This window comes from Notolepis coatsorum (assembly GCF_963971535.1).
Source record: "Notolepis coatsorum genome assembly, chromosome: 7".
In the NCBI taxonomy this organism is placed as follows: domain Eukaryota; kingdom Metazoa; phylum Chordata; class Actinopteri; order Aulopiformes; family Paralepididae; genus Notolepis; species Notolepis coatsorum.
Genome location: NC_140171.1, coordinates 150,133,022 through 150,152,744, shown reverse-complemented (window position 1 = coordinate 150,152,744; position 19,723 = coordinate 150,133,022). Strand labels below are relative to the sequence as shown.

At 47.9% G+C, this 19,723-nt stretch overlaps 1 protein-coding gene across 1 annotated transcript in view; it reads right to left on the bottom strand.

Moving 5' to 3' along the window:
• Window positions 1-1,784: 1,784 nt before the first annotated feature.
• Window positions 1,785-19,723, bottom strand: part of LOC311232006 (equilibrative nucleoside transporter 1-like) — a gene marked incomplete at its 3' end in the record, with an annotated part of 86,407 nt that continues 68,468 nt past the window's right edge. The window contains exons 11-13 of the mRNA XM_084318663.1: window positions 17,244-17,329; window positions 8,394-8,593; window positions 1,785-1,896 (exon numbers count right to left, since the gene is read on the bottom strand). Of these exons, the coding sequence (XP_084174789.1) occupies window positions 1,785-1,896; window positions 8,394-8,593; window positions 17,244-17,329 (398 nt within the window). The remainder of the gene's footprint in view (window positions 1,897-8,393; window positions 8,594-17,243; window positions 17,330-19,723) is intronic.

Genomic DNA, 19,723 nt, shown 5'->3' with positions numbered 1-19,723 from the left:
GCTCAGCTGGTTAGTGTAAACTACAGTCAACCAGCACCCGCTAACAGGTCTAACCCTTTAGCTCAGCTGGTTAGTGTAAACTACAGTCAACCAGCACCTGCTAACAGGTATAACCCTTTAGCTCAGTTTGTGAGTGCGGCCACCTGTGGTTCCTATGGTCGCAGGTTCAAATCCACTCGGTTACAGTTAGTTAGTCTATAAACCACCAGTGGTTCTCAAATAATGGTGTCAGTGGCAACACGGCTGGTTGGCACTTGCTAGTCTAGTCTTGTTATTCTATTAATACAGTAGGCTACTGTATAGGCTATATTCAAGTAGGTATACCCATAAACACGTATAGATGAAACATTCTGGTACTAAAATATTATAAATGATAAATGATCATTATAAAATATACTACTAAAAAAGGACACGTTAGAAATAATGACATGGCCCTAATAATAGCCTGTCTCAAATAGGCCTGGTTCCCTCTGGTGATGTGAGATGGCGCCGACAGTTAGTCACAGTCTTTCGAGCTCCCACTCAACCTTGGTGTTTTAACACCTTATCATGCACATACACTACAAGCAAGACACTTTTTGTAAATAATTTACTATTTTATCTGACCTCTTTTATATTTTATTTGATGTTACTACTACTACTACTACTACTACTACTACTACTACTACTACTACTACTACTACTACTACTACTACTACTACTACTACTACTACTACTACTACTACTACTACTACTACTACTACTACTACTACTACTACTACTACTACCTATTGTTACCATTACTACTACTACCTAATTGTTTCTTAATTGTGCTCTGTTGAGTCTGAGCTTGAAACACAAGAATCTCATTACCTGCAATGCCTCCTGTATTGTTGTGTATTTGACAAACTAAGAATTTGAACTTGAACTAAATAATGGCTGCAGCCACTCTTTGAGAATTTACGCTATGTTAAGTTTGTTTCCACATGGAATAATGTGAGTTGCCATTTGTTGTTTGCCATTTGACAGAGGATCATGACAAGTTTGATTGTAATCAGGCATGGATACACACATCTAAGCTATAATACTACTACTACTAATATTATTATACATGTATACAGTACAGTACATACATTTTTATTACTGCTTATAAAATATTATATAATAATGTGAGTTGATGGCATTCATACTTTTGGACACACCTGATCCCTTGACCTGTTATTTTAGTTGAATACTGTTACCAGTTGCTGTTAGTTGCAGTGTCACTCTCGCTCGATGAAACCCTGTCGCCACCTTGATGGGGTGTAGCAAGTCAACGGTGCAGCAAGGTCATTGTGAGCCAGTCCATCCTCACTTTGCCTCTAAACCCAGAACCTCATCACTCAGTTGCTGCCTAACCAGAGTAGTTTGCTGAGGGGTCCGTGAACTCGAGCCAGGAGCTGAACTTGAAACGTGACCCTCCCTATTTCACCTTCTACCCACTCTCTCTTTCAAATCATTTGACAAAAATATTGTAATTTGTTCGGGTCTTCTTTTTGGGATTGTTTTCAAGTACACCTTTAGTTCGACTGCTACACAGTAAATTTCGCAGAGTACATTTGACTCAAACTGAGTACATTTTACTCAAACTTTACTTTTAAGTTTGAGTAAAATGTACTCAGTTTGAGTAAAATTTACTCTGCGAAATTTACTGTGTAGCAACATCACAAGGATAAAGGATACATACCACAAGGATAACATGTTCTGATTTACTAGAGTAGTGATGGTTTACCCAACTATAGCTTAAATAGTTGGACGGAGGCTTGTTAGACCAGTGCGCGGAAGAGGAAAGACAGAGAGGCTCCGAGCGCCAGGCCCAGGGACAGGAAGAAGGCCATGATGGCTCCCGCGGTCTCTGCCTCGTGAGGCAACACCTTCCTGTGGAAAAACAGAGACAATTATGAAACATATCTCAATATCTGGCGTTACAGTATACTCTAATTAGCTTACTGTAACAGGAGAAAGTGCATTGCCAACACTTAATTTATCACTGGGTCCATACCAACATGTCTGTTGTCTTTGATTTACATTATTTTTGTTAAAGGGATATTTCACTTTAGTAGAACTTGTCAAAAACCAGCAGTCTTACCTCTACATAAAGTAATCTACAAGTAAGCTAGTGACCGGTGGCCGGGTAGCACAGCGGACTAAGCGCCTCTCTACCACCGCAGAGACACTGGTATCGAATCCGGCTGTCAGCGGTGCCTCTGGCTTGGCCGGTCGTCATACTGACACAATTGGCAGTGTCAACGGGTGGGAAGCCGGTGGGGTGGTAATCTGGTTGTTGTAAACAGCGACTCCTACAGGTCGGTCAGGGCGCCTGCACAGCGAGGGAGGGAATTGGGGGAGGTAGTGTGACCTCCCACGCGTTACGCTTCCCCAGTGAGAGTTCTCGCTGTCAGGTGAAAAGAGGCTGCTGGCTGTCTCCTATGTATCGGAGGAAGCATGTGATAGTCTCCGCCCTCCCAGACCGACGGTATGGGGTAGAGTGCACAACGACCAGGAAGGGGTTTGGGAATTGGCATAACGACTAACATTGGGATGGGAGAAAAACGGAAAAAGGAGGGGGAAAAAGATAATACAAAAAAAAAGAAGAAAAAAGAAAGTAATCTGTGAGCTAGTGACGACTGCTCTCCCTGTCCTCCCAGGCCCTTGCTCTCCAGGGCTGTCCCCGACTAAGGATTTGTATAGTCGACTTGTAGTCGCAGAAATTAGCCGATATTAGTCGAATATGAAAAAAAAATGTATCATTCCATTTGGGCTGTGTGGGGGGTGCTTAATGTCTGAAGGAGTCGACGGAAGGCTTCTTGTCTTCTGCGAAAGCATGCAATTGGTCCACTGATGGATACATCTTGATATTTGTCTAGTCTAGTGTGTTCATTAGATGGGTGAAATCCTCTTTCAGTGCCTCTGTGCCTGTTTTCTTAGGCAGTTAGCTTCTGGTATGCGTGCCATTAGCGTTAACCACACTTCTAGGCCTCTTTGCTTTTGGAAAGAATGATAAAAAAATAAGAATAAAAAAAGAAAAGTATAATAATCTTTTTATTGATATTTTTATTGCTTGCATTCAACTAAGAGGTTGGCAGTCGACTACGGCTCCTTTCGATCGATTAGTCGACTATTCGACTAATGGGGGTCAGCCCTACTGCTCTCCCTGTCCTCCCAGGCTCCTCATTCACTCAAACCACTGTGTTCTGAGGACCATGTCTAAATATATAAAGTACAAACAAACTATCCCACAATATTATTCGGTGTAATATATTTTTCCGTGTCAAAGGTAGGACTTGTTTTTTTTAAGTAATTATTTTAACTAATGTTACAATTGACAAATTATGAGTAAAGGAATTATTTCTCACTTGTAGTTTTCATAGAATATTTGGAATAGTTCTTCCCACCCACCTATACTTGTATTATTTCTCCTTACCATGTTGAATAGATAATATTCAAATATTGTTCTCCCATATTTTTGTCTCTTTTATAAATAAGAGCTGAAAATGAGTTGAAAAAGAAGTTAAATAATTGAATGTCACGGCGTCTGTGCAGCCTTGTTTATTCACTGTGTCCGTGGACACGGCTATAGGGAGGTGTAGTCTGACGTCACTGGTTGTTCCACCCGTATAGGGATTTATCATTGGGAAAATGGATTATCGGCTATTGTAACAATTCTGCCGCAAATTGAAAAGCTTTCCATTTTTGCACAAAACGAGTTCCCTTCTATCACTAACAAAATAAAATTTGCCGATTTCTTTTTTATGATTAATTGCGAATATTTTCATGTTGAGCTATAGATTGTGGATGAATAAGCACAGAAAGGTACACCATGCCAATGTTAACGCTTTATTTGTTTTAAACGAGACGATTTAGAAATGGTCAATGGGGAAACACATTGCGTTGGACAGAGGGTGGAACACGAAAAACGGCAATGACGTCACCACTACACCTCCCTATAAAGACACCCATAAAGGTCTGGGTTCCTTATGCAGAAAAGACATAGCACTACAGACCGTCTGTTTCCTTTTCTGATAACTATACTATTCTACACTGATTTTAATACAGATTCTTTGTATACTGATTTGAATTTTGGGATACAAAATTTTGTATTTTATAATATGCACTTTGTAATGGTGTATTTTGCAATATGTGTAATATTGTATCTTATAATACTGTGGATGTTAAGGGTATTGTGATTTGTTTATACAGTTTTATGTAATGCTTTTTACTTTAGATATTTGTGTGCTGGATAATGTTTTTAATGTTATATTTGTATGTCTGGACCCCAGGAAGAGTAGTCTTCACCATGATGAAGAGTAATGGGGATCCAAAATATACAATAAACAATAACTACATCACTGCATAACTCATAAATATTCAGGCAAGCTTAATTTTTGGTTATTAGTGATACTCTGTATAAACCCAATTCAAGGTTAGAGCCACATTTTGTACTGATTTGGTCGTGTTTGTCCTGATTTGGTCGTGGTTGTCCTGGTTTGGTCATGGTTGTCCTGATTTGGTCGTGGTTGTCCTGGTTTGGTCGTGGTTGTCCTGATTTGGTCGTGGTTGTCCTGATTTGGTCGTGGTTGTCCTGGTTTGGTCGTGGTTGTCCTGGTTTGGTCCGTGGTTGTCCTGATTTGGTCGTGGTTGTCCTGGTTTGGTCCGTGGTTGTCCTGATTTGGTCATGGTTGTCCTGGTTTGGTCCGTGGTTGTCCTGATTTGGTCGTGGTTGTCCTGGTTTGGTCGTGGTTGTCCTGATTTGGTCATGGTTGTCCTGGTTTGGTCGTGGTTGTCCTGGTTTGGTCCGTGGTTGTCCTGATTTGGTCGTGGTTGTCCTGGTTTGGTCATGGTTGTCCTGGTTTTGTCCGTGGTTGTCCTGATTTGGTCGTGGTTGTCCTGATTTGGTCCGTGGTTGTCCTGATTTGGTCGTGGTAGTCCTGGTTTGGTCCGTGGTTGTCCTGGTTTGGTCCGTGGTTGTCCTGATTTGGTCGTGGTTGTCCTGGTTTGGTCGTGGTTGTCCTGGTGTGGTCGTGGTTGTCCTGGTTTGGTCGTGGTTGTCCTGGTTTGGTCATGGTTGTCTGGTTTGGTCGTGGTTGTCCTGATTTGGTCGTGGTTGTCCTGATTTGGTCGTGGTTGTCCTGGTTTGGTCGTGGTTGTCCTGGTTTGGTCGTGGTTGTCCTGGTTTGGTCGTGGTTGTCCTGGTTTGGTCGTGGTTGTCCTGGTTTGGTCGTGGTGGTTGTCCTGGTTTGGTCGTGGTTGTCCTGATTTGGTCGTGGTTGTCCTGGTTTGGTCGTGGTTGTCCTGGTTTGGTCCGTGGTTGTCCTGGTTTGGTCGTGGTTGTCCTGGTTTGGTCGTGGTTGTCCTGGTTTGGTCGTGGTTGTCCTGATTTGGTCGTGGTTGTCCTGGTTTGGTTGTGGTGGTTGTCCTGGTTTGGTTGTGGTGGTTGTCCTGGTTTGGTCATGGTTGTCCTGGTTTGGTCGTGGTTGTCCTGGTTTGGTCGTGGTTGTCCTGGTTTGGTCGTGGTTGTCCTGATTTGGTCGTGGTTGTCCTGGTTTGGTCATGGTTGTCCTGGTTTGGTCGTGGTTGTCCTGGTTTGGTCGTGGTTGTCCTGGTTTGGTCATGGTTGTCCTGGTTTGGTCGTGGTTGTCCTGATTTGGTCGTGGTTGTCCTGGTTTGGTCATGGTTGTCCTGGTTTGGTCGTGGTTGTCCTGGTTTGGTCGTGGTTGTCCTGGTTTGGTACAGATCCTCTAGCAGAGGTGCTTCAGGAGGCTGTGACATAGAGGTGTAGAGACAGCTTTGCACAGGAGTGTGATTTCTTCCAGCAAGGCAGCAGTAACCGCTCCCCACACATTCCATGCAAGGCAAGGATACACGGCGCACTCCGTCCTATACAACAAACTGACCGGATCTGCTTTTATTTTTCAAAGGTAATAAATCAGTAAAGACACATCAAATGCCAAAATAAATGCGTACCTTTGCCTCACAATTGTATTAGTGAAATCTGCACAGCAGTAGTTTTGTTTATACTTATACATACAGAAGTATGGTATTTAGACTAGGTCTCCAAAATGAATGGAAGTGAATGAGGAGCCTGACACCTGGGAGGAATAGTGGGGTTGACAGCAGACAACAGTGGTCACTAGCTTACAGAGTTACAGTACATAGAGATGACACTGCAGAAACCTTAAGTTCTACTAAAGTGAAGTAAACCTTTAAAAGGTGCACTATGCGGTTTTGGGAGAGAAAAATCCTAGAGAAGTGAACATATTCTATGGTATTTATTAACTCATTCAGCGCCAGCGGGACCCCTACAACGGGTCCCGTTGTAGCTATGCCATGCTTTAAAGATAGGAGTGCGTCACCTTGTTTGTAGAGCTATACCTATATTCAATATTATAGCTATGGGGACAATACTATGGTCATTTGACACTGACTTTCTTCCGTCCAAGATGCAAAAAAGAGATAATTTCTTCATGCATACGTTCACACGTTATCCCGTGGTGATTCTTAATAGGACTAGTTGTTAAAGATCCCTAAATATTCAGCACAACAATTGAATGAGGTTGGAGTGGGGTGGAATTTGGCAATGATCACGTGATGATCACCAGTACGACACATCTTCAGTTGTGTTCCCCGACCTCATTGGGTGTTTCGGCCATTTATCACAATACACCCTCTGCCGAGGTTGGCCCACCACAGGCTGATCAGGCCTGGGTGTGTGTCGCACGGTGGCACCACATGTTCATTTACCAGCCCATGATGCGTCTCCAATCTTGTCCAGCTTTCTTTCCACGCACCCTTTCAGACCTTCTAGGATAAGGTCTGTGTCGGTGGTTTCCCACTCCTTTTTCTGGCAGGATTTAGGCCACAAGATTTGAGGCTTTCGTCCGTTCATCTTCCTCTCTACTGCTGTCTGTGGCTGGATGGGCTCTGGACTCATGTCCGTTGGTGGATCTGTGCCTGATTGAGCTTCGTCTGGGGTTCTGATACCCTGTGGACTGTGGTGAATATCCTGCCGCTGGGCTTCACTCGACTGATTTGGCCTACCTCTGAGGAAGTAGTGGTCAATGCGAGGATGAATATAAGTATAATTTCAGAGTGATCCGGCATAATTCCTGGGAAGCGAGTAATAGGGTGCAACGTGAATCCTACTATAAGTGTTGGCGTTTCTTGCCTGGACACGCTACTATTTCCAAATCAAATGTATATAATAGGTATTATGTTTCATCATGAATGCATGAAAGGGGGGGGGGGGGTCGTTTCTGATGCTTTGATTGCCAGTAACGGCATTTGTATTGAACACTAAAAATGCTGATCAGCTGGATCGGTATCAAAACATTGTTGGATCAAGCTGAAATTGATGTCAGATAGTCCTTACCTGTGGGTCGGTGGTATTCCAAAAAGAATATTCCAATTGTCTGATCGCAATTTCCAGTATTGGTGTCCGTCTGGTCCCGGACATAATTTGGCACAACTTATGGATAGAGAGTGCCAGATGCATTTCCAAGTGTTCGGATGAAGCGACTTACTCGGCTGTGGCCGGTATTGCACTTTGGCCATCTCAAAATCCTTTCATATGGCAACACCGAGGTCAATGGATGAATAATGAATGAAAATAGCGAATAAAAGAAAAAACTAGAAAAACCAGAGATATCTCGGGTTCTGGCGTCCAACGCATGGCGAGTTAACCCGAGATATCTCGGGTCTGGCAATTAAAGAGTTAATAGCTGAACAAACACATTTGAACTGTTCTTACAGGACAAACATGATCTTGTCTACAAACGCCCTCACTATTCAAATAAGTATCTAGCCTTAAAGGTAGACTAGTTGCGCCAAAATAGATACCAATTTCCTCTCTGTGTGTTCAGTAGAAATCTATCCGACTGCAAGCTAGCCTAACTTAGCTTAAATTAATGGAAGTGGATACGGATCAGCTAGCCTAACTTAAAACTCCGGGAGAGGTTAGGCTAGCTTGCGTCTGGATAGCTTCTTACTGAACGCACAGAGATGAAATTTGTATCCATCTACTTGGCTGACTCTGGAGAAGACGGTAAGCGAATTTCCCATAAGGTTGGCATTAGGGATGTTCGATATTGGCTTTTTTACCGATATCCGATATACCGATATTGTCCAACTCTTAATTTCCGATACCGATATCAACCGATACCGATATATGCAGGGTTTCCCCCCCCAAAAACATTATGCATACTTTTCACAATAAATAAAATAAGAATTTGTTCTTACTTGCTTGCCTGGGTAAAAAATAAATGTAAAAAAAATAAAATACGTTTTTTTTTTTTAAAACCGATACCGATAATTTCCGATATTACATTTTAATGCCAATATCGGACATCCCCAGTTGGCATGTTAATTGACATTCTTACTTGGGTCCGAAGCACATGCAGAGGCTGGCCAGGTAGCCGTTAGAGAAGGCAAACAGGATCATGAAGATGATGAACCAGGCGTCGTGTTGGAAGTAGACGGGCAGGTTGACGCGCGGCTGGACGTTGCACAGCATGATGAGGGGCACGAACACCACGCGAGCCGCGATGCCCAGGGGCAACAGAATGCTGTCCTTCCCTGGCTGAAAGGAAGGGAAGAAAGGAGCACTTTTAAATCAGATGCGTTCAAATAGAACAGGGTGCGCCGTCGTCGCTAACTAAACATACCGGCTTCCAGGGGTGTAAAGTACTCGAGTAATTGTACTTTGTTACAATACTTAAGTTCTGCTTTGGGGGATTTGTACTTTACTCAAGTATTATTAGGTTTGTATACTTGTACTTTTTTTTTTTTTTTTTTATTGGTCTTTTTCCCCCTCCATTTTCCTCCGATTTTCTCCCATCCCAATGTTAGTCGTATGCCAATTCCCAGTCCCTTCCTGGTCGCTGCGCTTTACCCCCCACAGTCAGATCATTTGGGAGAGTGGAGGCTACCACATGCTTCCTCCGACACACGTCCAGCCAATCACCGCTTCTTTTCACCTGGCAGCGCGGATTCTCATTGAGAGGGCGTAGCGTGTGGGAGGACCACACTATCCCCCTCACGTCCAATCCGCGCTTAGCAGGCGCCCCGACCGAACTGTAGGAGTCGCTGTTTACAACGACCCGGACCCACCCCGCCAGCTTCTCCCACCCTCTGATACAGCCAATTGTATCAGTGCAGACGGCCAGCCAAGCTGGTGACAACCCCGGAGCTGTGAGCTGGATTCGAACAGGCGAACCAAGCTCACAGCTCCGGGGCTGGTGACGAACGCAATCTCCGCTCGACCACCTAACCGCCCTCTGTATACTTGTACTTTTAATCAATTACATTTCAGAGAAAAAAACAACACGATACACTACACCACTAAGGTACCCATGTACATGTCGAAATACTTCCCAAAGGTCAGTGAATACCACGACCACAACACAAGAGGGAGCTCCACAAATCATGTTCAACCCAGATTCGGCTCAAACAAGGGACTAAACACGTTTCGCAATTATGCCACAACAATGTGGAACGCCCTACCCACAGCTGTAAAGGAATGTGAATCACTACCCTCCTTCAAAATCGCTCTCAGAAAGCCAACAAAATCACTGGTAACACACTAACCCCCTGTAAATACACCCCAATCTGGCACAACCCTGACTTTCAACTCGGCAAATCACCCATATACTTCCCAGCTTGGAAACAAAAAGGCATTACTCATCTTCACCACATCTTCACAGACAACAGCCGAATCACTTCTCAAGATTTGACTGAAGGATACAGCATTGGGACAGACCAACACTTCCAATTTCTACAGCTGAAATCCATTTTGAAATCTAAAATTAACACTACACAACATTTTCTTGAACCACCTCCAATTATATTAGCAATGAATAAAATAACATCACAGAAGAAAATATTTTCAAAAATATACAAAATACTGGCAAGCACAGACACTACCTTCCATCTCCCCTTCACAAAATGGGAACAGGACTTGGCTTTCTTTCCCAATGCCGTATCCTGGGAACAAATTTGCACCAACACATTCACAACAACACTAACCTTCAATTAATCCAATATAAGGTGTTACACAGAGTACATATCACACAGCACAGGATGTTTCTAATGGGATTTGCAAGCACAGATGTATGCACCCATTGCACCCTCAACACCCCAGACAACTATTTCCATGCCACCTGGCTCTGCCCACCTGTTCAAGACTTCTGGAATTCCGTCATCAATACACTATCCCGGGTCATGAACTGCAGCATTCCTCTCTCCCCCTCCCTCTGCCTACTTGGGGATACTACTGCTATCAATTTATTAGTCCAGAACACCAAACCCCTACTCGTTTCTCTAGCTGTTGCCAAGAAAACTATCCTTTTAAACTGGAAGACAAGAACAAATTTGAATACTGGGCAATGGTTGGGCCTTCTCTCAAATTACATATCACAGGAAACAATCTCAACCGTGGATCACATCGAAGTCTCACAATTTAATAGCATCTGGGAATTGCTTGTGGATAATCTAGGCTCCTAATCACATGAGATTGACCTGTGAATCATCCACTCCATAACCCACCCGTCTCTCAATCCCCCTCCTCACCCGCTACTTTACTTACTCCCCTCTCTGCCCCCCCCCCCCCTTTCCCTTGTCATGTGTATTCGTTGTTGTCCTTCATTGTCCTTAGTTGTAATTTGTTTGTCAATGTCTAGTCTGAGGGCAATGAAATGTCACTATTTTTTTTATTTTACTACACTTTTTATTTTATTTTGCACTGTAAATAGTTAAAAAAAAATGTATAATAAATAATAAAGTTGTCCCCCGAAGAGGGGGGGGGGGGGGGGGTGGATGGAGTGCCCTCAAAAAAGGGCATAAAAAGAAAAGAAAACGCTCTCAAAGAGCACCTACGGGAGGCTGCAATTCGAAACTGGCCCCGGTAACTGGCCCCCCCCACACCCAACCCCCTCCAATGTACAGTTTCTTCCCCCTCAAATGTATATACTCTCTTTTAGAAACTCTGTCTCTTATACAGTACTGTACATCTGTATGTCTTGTATGTCATAAATGTTACGATGAATTGAAAATGGGGGACCCTGATGTAAACAAGACGAAAGTATTTCTCTGGTCTGCATCCCCTTAACAATTGTGTGTATTGAGCCGTACTGTATTGTACCCATTCTGCAATCTGTTAAATACAGTTTTCAATCAATCAATCAATCAGTCAGCTCTGTGCTGAACACTGACGAGGTTCTCCTGGCTCCTCCGCTACACCGTCCTCTCTAAACTGACACACTGGGTTAAAAAGGCGGAGGTCTCGTTCTGCACGTCGAGTAGGCAGTTAGTGCAGAGGGGTGTAGAGCGCTTGTCGGTGACTCTATAGCACTAGTATGAACTGCACCCTTCACCCACAGCCGCTGGCGACCGTCGGTTGTGTGATAGTAAAGGGTTAACCTTCTGTCGTGTGGCAGTGAAAGGGTTAAGGGATGACAGCGCATGAGTAAGGTTGGTTGCAAATATGCAGCCATGGAGAGTGAGCAAGATCCCTCACGAGTGCTGGGGAGAGTGACACACTGACTACTGTCTTGGTGCAGGAGGCGTGGCCTGATGTGACATTCAAGACGAGCACACAAACCTCTGACCCCCCCCCCCCCCCCCCACCAGCAGGGCTACCACTCCTCCTTCTACTCTCTCTCCTCCTCTCCTCCTTCTACTCTCTCACCTCCTCTCCTCCTTCTACTCCCTCTCCTCCTTCTACTCTCTCACCTCCTCTCCTCCTTCTACTCTCTCACCTCCTCTCCTCCTTCTACCCTCTCTCCTCTTCTCCTCCTTCTATCCTCTCACCTCCTCTCCTCCTTCTACCCTCTCTCCTCTTCTCCTCCTCCTCTCCTCCTCTCCTCCTCTCCTCCTTCTACTCTCTCTCCTCCTCTCCTCCTCTCCTCCTTCTACCCTCTCACCTCCTCTCCTCCTTCTACTCTCTCACCTCCTCACCTCCTCTCCTCCTCTCCTCCTCTCCTCCTTCTACTCTCTCTCCTCCTCACCTCCTCTCCTCCTTCTACCCTCTCTCCTCTTCTCCTCCTTCTACTCCCTCTCCTCCTTCTACTCTCTCACCTCCTCACCTCCTCTCCTCCTCTCCTCCTCTCCTCCTTCTACCCTCTCACCTCCTCTCCTCCTCTCCTCCTTCTACCCTCTCACCTCCTCTCCTCCTCCTCTCCTCCTCTCCTCCTTCTACCCTCTCTCCTCCTCTCCTCCTCTCCTCCTTCTATCCTCTCTCCTCCTCTCCTCCTTCTACTCTCTCACCTCCTCTCCTCCTCTCCTCCTCTCCTCCTCCGCTCCTCCTCTCCTCCTTCTACTCTCTCACCTCCTCTCCTCCTCTCCTCCTCTCCTCCTCCGCTCCTCCTCTCCTCCTTCTACCTCCTCTCACCTCCTCTCCTCCTTCTACTCTCTTACCTTCTCTCCTCCTCTCCTCCTCTCCTCCTTCTACCTCCTCTCTCCTCCTCTCCTCCTTCTACCTCCTCTCTTCTCCTCTCCTCCTTTTATCCTCTCACCTCCTCTCCTCCTTCTACCCTCTCTCCTCCTCTCCTCCTTCTACCCTCTCTCCTCCTCTCCTCCTTCTACCCTCTCTCCTCCTCTCCTCCTTCTACTCTCTCACCTCCTCTCCTCCTCCTCTCCTCCTCTCCTCCTTCTACTCTCTTACCTTCTCACCTCCTCTCCTCCTCTCCTCCTTCTACTCTCTTACCTTCTCTCCTCCTCTCCTCCTCTCCTCCTTCTACCTCCTCTCTCCTCCTCTCCTCCTTCTATCCTCTCTCCTCCTCTCCTCCTTCTCTCCTCCTCTCCTCCTCTCCTCCTTCTATCCTCTCACCTCCTCTCCTCCTTCTATCCTCTCACCTCCTCTCCTCCTTCTATCCTCTCTCCTCCTCTCCTCCTCTCCTCCTTCTATCCTCTCTCCTCCTCTCCTCCTCTCCTCCTCTCCTCCTTCTATCCTCTCACCTCCTCTCCTCCTTCTATCCTCTCTCCTTCTCTCCTCCTCTCCTCCTCTCCTCCTTCTATCCTCTCACCTTCTCTCCTCCTCTCCTCCTCTCCTCCTTCTATCCTCTCACCTCCTCTCCTCCTTCTATCCTCTCTCCTCCGCTCCTCCTCTCCTCCTTCTATCCTCTCTCCTCCTCTCCTCCTCTCCTCCTTCTATCCTCTCTCCTCCTCTCCTCCTCTCCTCCTTCTATCCTCTCTCCTCCTCTCCTCCTTCTATCCTCTCTCCTCCTCTCCTCCTTCTACCCTCTCTCCTCCTCTCCTCCTTCTACCCTCTCTCCTCCTCTCCTCCTCTCCTCCTTCTACCTCCTCTCCTCCTTCTACCCTCTCTCCTCTCCTCCTTCTACTCTCTCTCCTCCTCTCCTCCTTCTATCCTCTCTCCTCCTCTCCTCCTCTCCTCCCTCTCTCCTCCTCTCCTCCTTCTACTCTCTCACCTCCTCTCCTCCTTCTACCTCCTCTCTCCTCCTCTCCTCCTTCTACCTCCTCTCTTCTCCTCTCCTCCTTTTATCCTCTCACCTCCTCTCCTCCTTCTACCCTCTCTCCTCCTCTCCTCCTCTCCTCCTTCTATCCTCTCTCCTCCTCTCCTCCTTCTACTCTCTCACCTCCTCTCCTCCTCCTCTCCTCCTCTCCTCCTTCTACTCTCTTACCTTCTCACCTCCTCTCCTCCTCTCCTCCTCCTCTCCTCCTCTCCTCCTTCTACTCTCTTACCTTCTCTCCTCCTCTCCTCCTCTCCTCCTTCTATCCTCTCTCCTCCTCTCCTCCTTCTACCCTCTCTCCTCCTCTCCTCCTTCTACCCTCTCTCCTCCTCCTCACCTCCTCTCCTCCTTCTATCCTCTCACCTCCTCTCCTCCTTCTATCCTCTCTCCTCCTCTCCTCCTCTCCTCCTTCTACCCTCTCTCCTCTTCTCCTCCTTCTATCCTCTCACCTCCTCTCCTCCTTCTACCCTCTCACCTCCTCTCCTCCTTCTACCCTCTCACCTCCTCTCCTCCTTCTACTCTCTCACCTCCTCACCTCCTCTCCTCCTCTCCTCCTCTCCTCCTTCTACTCTCTCTCCTCCTCACCTCCTCTCCTCCTTCTACCCTCTCTCCTCTTCTCCTCCTTCTACTCCCTCACCTCCTCACCTCCTCTCCTCCTCTCCTCCTCTCCTCCTTCTACCCTCTCACCTCCTCTCCTCCTCTCCTCCTTCTACCCTCTCACCTCCTCTCCTCCTCCTCTCCTCCTCTCCTCCTTCTACCCTCTCTCCTCCTCTCCTCCTTCTACCCTCTCTCCTCCCTCCTCCTCTCCTCCTTCTATCCTCTCTCCTCCTCTCCTCCTTCTACTCTCTCACCTCCTCTCCTCCTCTCCTCCTCCGCTCCTCCTCTCCTCCTTCTACTCTCTCACCTCCTCTCCTCCTCTCCTCCTCTCCTCCTCCGCTCCTCCTCTCCTCCTTCTACCTCCTCTCACCTCCTCTCCTCCTTCTACTCTCTTACCTTCTCTCCTCCTCTCCTCCTCTCCTCCTTCTACCTCCTCTCTCCTCCTCTCCTCCTTCTACCTCCTCTCTTCTCCTCTCCTCCTTTTATCCTCTCACCTCCTCTCCTCCTTCTACCCTCTCTCCTCCTCTCCTCCTTCTACCCTCTCTCCTCCTCTCCTCCTTCTACCCTCTCTCCTCCTCTCCTCCTTCTACTCTCTCACCTCCTCTCCTCCTCCTCTCCTCCTCTCCTCCTTCTACTCTCTTACCTTCTCACCTCCTCTCCTCCTCTCCTCCTTCTACTCTCTTACCTTCTCTCCTCCTCTCCTCCTCTCCTCCTTCTACCTCCTCTCTCCTCCTCTCCTCCTTCTATCCTCTCTCCTCCTCTCCTCCTTCTCTCCTCCTCTCCTCCTCTCCTCCTTCTATCCTCTCACCTCCTCTCCTCCTTCTATCCTCTCACCTCCTCTCCTCCTTCTATCCTCTCTCCTCCTCTCCTCCTCTCCTCCTTCTATCCTCTCTCCTCCTCTCCTCCTCTCCTCCTCTCCTCCTTCTATCCTCTCACCTCCTCTCCTCCTTCTATCCTCTCTCCTTCTCTCCTCCTCTCCTCCTCTCCTCCTTCTATCCTCTCACCTTCTCTCCTCCTCTCCTCCTCTCCTCCTTCTATCCTCTCACCTCCTCTCCTCCTTCTATCCTCTCTCCTCCGCTCCTCCTCTCCTCCTTCTATCCTCTCTCCTCCTCTCCTCCTCTCCTCCTTCTATCCTCTCTCCTCCTCTCCTCCTCTCCTCCTTCTATCCTCTCTCCTCCTCTCCTCCTTCTATCCTCTCTCCTCCTCTCCTCCTTCTACCCTCTCTCCTCCTCTCCTCCTTCTACCCTCTCTCCTCCTCTCCTCCTCTCCTCCTTCTACCTCCTCTCCTCCTTCTACCCTCTCTCCTCTCCTCCTTCTACTCTCTCTCCTCCTCTCCTCCTTCTATCCTCTCTCCTCCTCTCCTCCTCTCCTCCCTCTCTCCTCCTCTCCTCCTTCTACTCTCTCACCTCCTCTCCTCCTTCTACCTCCTCTCTCCTCCTCTCCTCCTTCTACCTCCTCTCTTCTCCTCTCCTCCTTTTATCCTCTCACCTCCTCTCCTCCTTCTACCCTCTCTCCTCCTCTCCTCCTCTCCTCCTTCTATCCTCTCTCCTCCTCTCCTCCTTCTACTCTCTCACCTCCTCTCCTCCTCCTCTCCTCCTCTCCTCCTTCTACTCTCTTACCTTCTCACCTCCTCTCCTCCTCTCCTCCTCCTCTCCTCCTCTCCTCCTTCTACTCTCTACCTTCTCTCCTCCTCTCCTCCTCTCCTCCTTCTATCCTCTCTCCTCCTCTCCTCCTTCTACCCTCTCTCCTCCTCCTCTCCTCCTCTCCTCCTTCTATCCTCTCACCTCCTCTCCTCCTTCTATCCTCTCTCCTCCTCTCCTCCTCTCCTCCTTCTATCCTCTCTCCTCCTCTGCCTCCTCTCCTCCTCTTCTCCTTCTATCCTCTCTCCTCCTCTCCTCCTTCTACTCTCTCACCTCCTCTCCTCCTTCTATCCTCTCTCCTCCTCTCCTCCTTCTACCTCTCTCCTCCTCTCCTCCTTCTATCCTCTCTCCTCCTCTCCTCCTCTCCTCCTTCTACCTCCTCTCCTCCTTCTATCCTCCTCTCCTCCTCTCCTCCTTCTACCCTCTCTCCTCTCCTCCTTCTATCCTCTCTCCTCCTCTCCTCCTCTCCTCCTTCTACCTCCTCTCCTCCTCTCCTCCTTCTATCCTCCTCTCCTCCTCTCCTCCTTCTACCCTCTCTCCTCTCCTCCTTCTACTCTCTCACCTCCTCTCCTCCTTCTACCCTCTCTCCTCCTCTCCTCCTTCTATCCTCTCTCCTCCTCTCCTCCCTCTCTCCTCTCACCTCCTCTCCTCCTTCTATCCTCTCTCCTCCTCTCCTCCTCTCCTCCCTCTCTCCTCCTCTCCTCCTTCTACTCTCTCACACTCCTCCTTCTATCCTCTCTCCTCCTCTCCTCCTTCTATCCTCTCTCCTCCTCACCTCCTCTCCTCCCTCTCTCCTCCTCTCTCCTCTCCTCCTTCTACCCTCTCACCTCCTCTCCTCCTTCTATCCTCTCACCTCCTCTCCTCCTTCTACTCTCTCTCCTCCTCTCCTCCTTCTACCCTCTCACCTCCTCTCCTCCTTCTATCCTCTCACCTCCTCTCCTCCTTCTATCCTCTCACCTCCTCTCCTCCTTCTATCCTCTCACCTCCTCTCCTCCTTCTACTCTCTCACCTCCTCTCCTCCTTCTACCCTCTCTCCTCCATCTACCCTCTCTCCTCCTCTCCTCCTTCTACCCTCTCTCCTCCTCTCCTCCTTCTACTCTCTCTCCTCCTCTCCTCCTTCTACTCTCTCTCCTCCTCTCCTCCTTCTATCCTCTCACCTCCTCTCCTCATTCTACCCTCTCTCCTCCTCTCCTCCTTCTACTCTCTCACCTCCTCTCCTCCTTCTACCCTCTCTCCTCCATCTACCCTCTCTCCTCCTCTCCTCCTTCTACCCTCTCTCCTCCTCTCCTCCTTCTACTCTCTCTCCTCCTCTCCTCCTTCTACTCTCTCTCCTCCTCTCCTCCTTCTATCCTCTCACCTCCTCTCCTCCTTCTATCCTCTCACCTCCTCTCCTCATTCTACCCTCTCTCCTCCTCTCCTCCTTCTATCCTCTCACCTCCTCTCCTCCTTCTAGCCTCTCACCTCGTCCAGTTTAAAACGTCAGCTCATCTTAAAGTGTGATGTGAGGTGAGGAGTTGGGGTGACTCACCCACATGCAGACAGCCGTCAGGCTCCGGCCCATCCAGTCACACAGGTTGAAGAGCAGGAAGCAGGACACGGGGATGAAGTATGTTGCTGAGCCATGTTGGAGGAGGAGACACATCAGTTAGGAGATACACACTGAGCCGCCATGTTGGAGGAGGAGACACATCAGTTAGGAGATACACACTGAGCCGCCATGTTGGAGGAAACATCAGTTAGGAGACACACACTGAGCCGCCATGTTGGAGGAGGAGACATCAGTTAGGAGATACACACTGAGCCGCCATGTTGGAGGAGGAGACATCAGTTAGGAGACACACACTGAGCCGCCATGTTGGAGGAGGAGACACATCAGTTAGGAGATACACACTGAGCCGCCATGTTGGAGGAGGAGACACATCAGTTAGGAGATACACACTGAGCCGCCATGTTGGAGGAGGAGACATCAGTTAGGAGATACACACTGAGCCGCCATGTTGGAGGAGGAGACACATCAGTTAGGAGATACACACTGAGCCGCCATGTTGGAGGAGACATCAGTTAGGAGATACACACTGAGCCGCCATGTTGGAGGAGGAGACATCAGTTAGGAGACACACACTGAGCCGCCATGTTGGAGGAGGAGACATCAGTTAGGAGATACACACTGAGCCGCCATGTTGGAGGAGGAGACACATCAGTTAGGAGATACACACTGAGCCGCCATGTTGGAGGAGGAGACATCAGTTAGGAGATACACACTGAGCCGCCATGTTGGAGGAGGAGACACATCAGTTAGGAGATACACACTGAGCCGCCATGTTGGAGGAGGAGACACATCAGTTAGGAGATACACACTGAGCCGCCATGTTGGAGGAGACATCAGTTAGGAGACACACACTGAGCCGCCATGTTGGAGGAGGAGACATCAGTTAGGAGACACACACTGAGCCGCCATGTTGGAGGAGGAGACACATCAGTTAGGAGATACACACTGAGCCGCCATGTTGGAGGAGGAGACACAACAGTTAGGAGATACACACTGAGCCGCCATGTTGGAGGAGGAGACACATCAGTTAGGAGATACACACTGAGCCGCCATGTTGGAGGAGGAGACACATCAGTTAGGAGATACACACTGAGCCATGTTGGAGGAGGAGACATCAGTTAGGAGATACACACTGAGCCGCCATGTTGGAGGAGGAGACACATCAGTTAGGAGACACACACTGAGCCGCCATGTTGGAGGAGGAGACACATCAGTTAGGAGACACACACTGAGCCATGTTGGAGGAGGAGACATCAGTTAGGAGATACACACTGAGCCATGTTGGAGGAGACACATCAGTTAGGAGATACACACTGAGCCGCCATGTTGGAGGAGGAGACACATCAGTTAGGATGGAGATACACACACAAACATGCAGGTCTGGGGAGGAACGGATTACATTTAATGGGATTACAATTCATTTGTACTGTAATCCCTTACATTACACCCTGTGGCCGTCACAGGTAACAATGGTTATGAATGTAACTCCAGTTATACATGTTAGCGCACAGCTTCAAAGCTTACACTATATGGGTAATATCCCGCCCAGCATTGGTTACAGAACATGTTGTTTACCTCACAGCCAGCCAATCATATAGCAAAGCGAAGCTTGAGCAAGTAAACCTGCTGCTGCTACGCAGGGCTGTTCTAACCTGTTAACATGGTCTAGCTGCTGCTCAGGGCTGTTCTAACCTGTTAACATGGTCTAGCTGCTACGCAGGGCTGTTCTAACCTGTTAACATGGTCTAGCTGCTGCTCAGGGCAGCTTGAATGCCAGGCCTAGTTTGTAGTTGGTAGATGTCGCCCAGGGTTGCCGAACTAAATAATCAAAGATAGATTGAGGAATAAGGCATTATACCACAGGGGCGTGGTTTTTAGAGGATACTACGGTACCATCCCGGGGTATATGATTATTATGGGCTGGCTGTAAGTAAGGTAGAAGACAACCAATGCTGGTCTGGATATTACCCTTCCGCTTTGAAGCGAAGAAATATAGAGAGAAAATATAGAGAAGATATAACTGCACCTTGTTTAAACAGGAAAGCAGCGACAAAAAAGGCATTTCTTTCTTTGTAACTTTGGACAGTTTAATTTATGCCGTTCACATTTCATGTTCTGAAGAAATCATACACAGTGTAGCTTTAATGGAGTACAGTTTGAAAGTAGCCCTCTCAACACACACACACACACACACGCACGCACACACACACACACACACACACACACACACACACACACACACACACACACACACACACACACACACACACACACACACACACACACACACACACACACACACACACACACACACACACACACACACACACACACACACACACACACACACACACACACACACACACACACACACACACACACACACACACACACACACACACACACACACACACACACACACACACACACACACACACACACACACACACACACACACA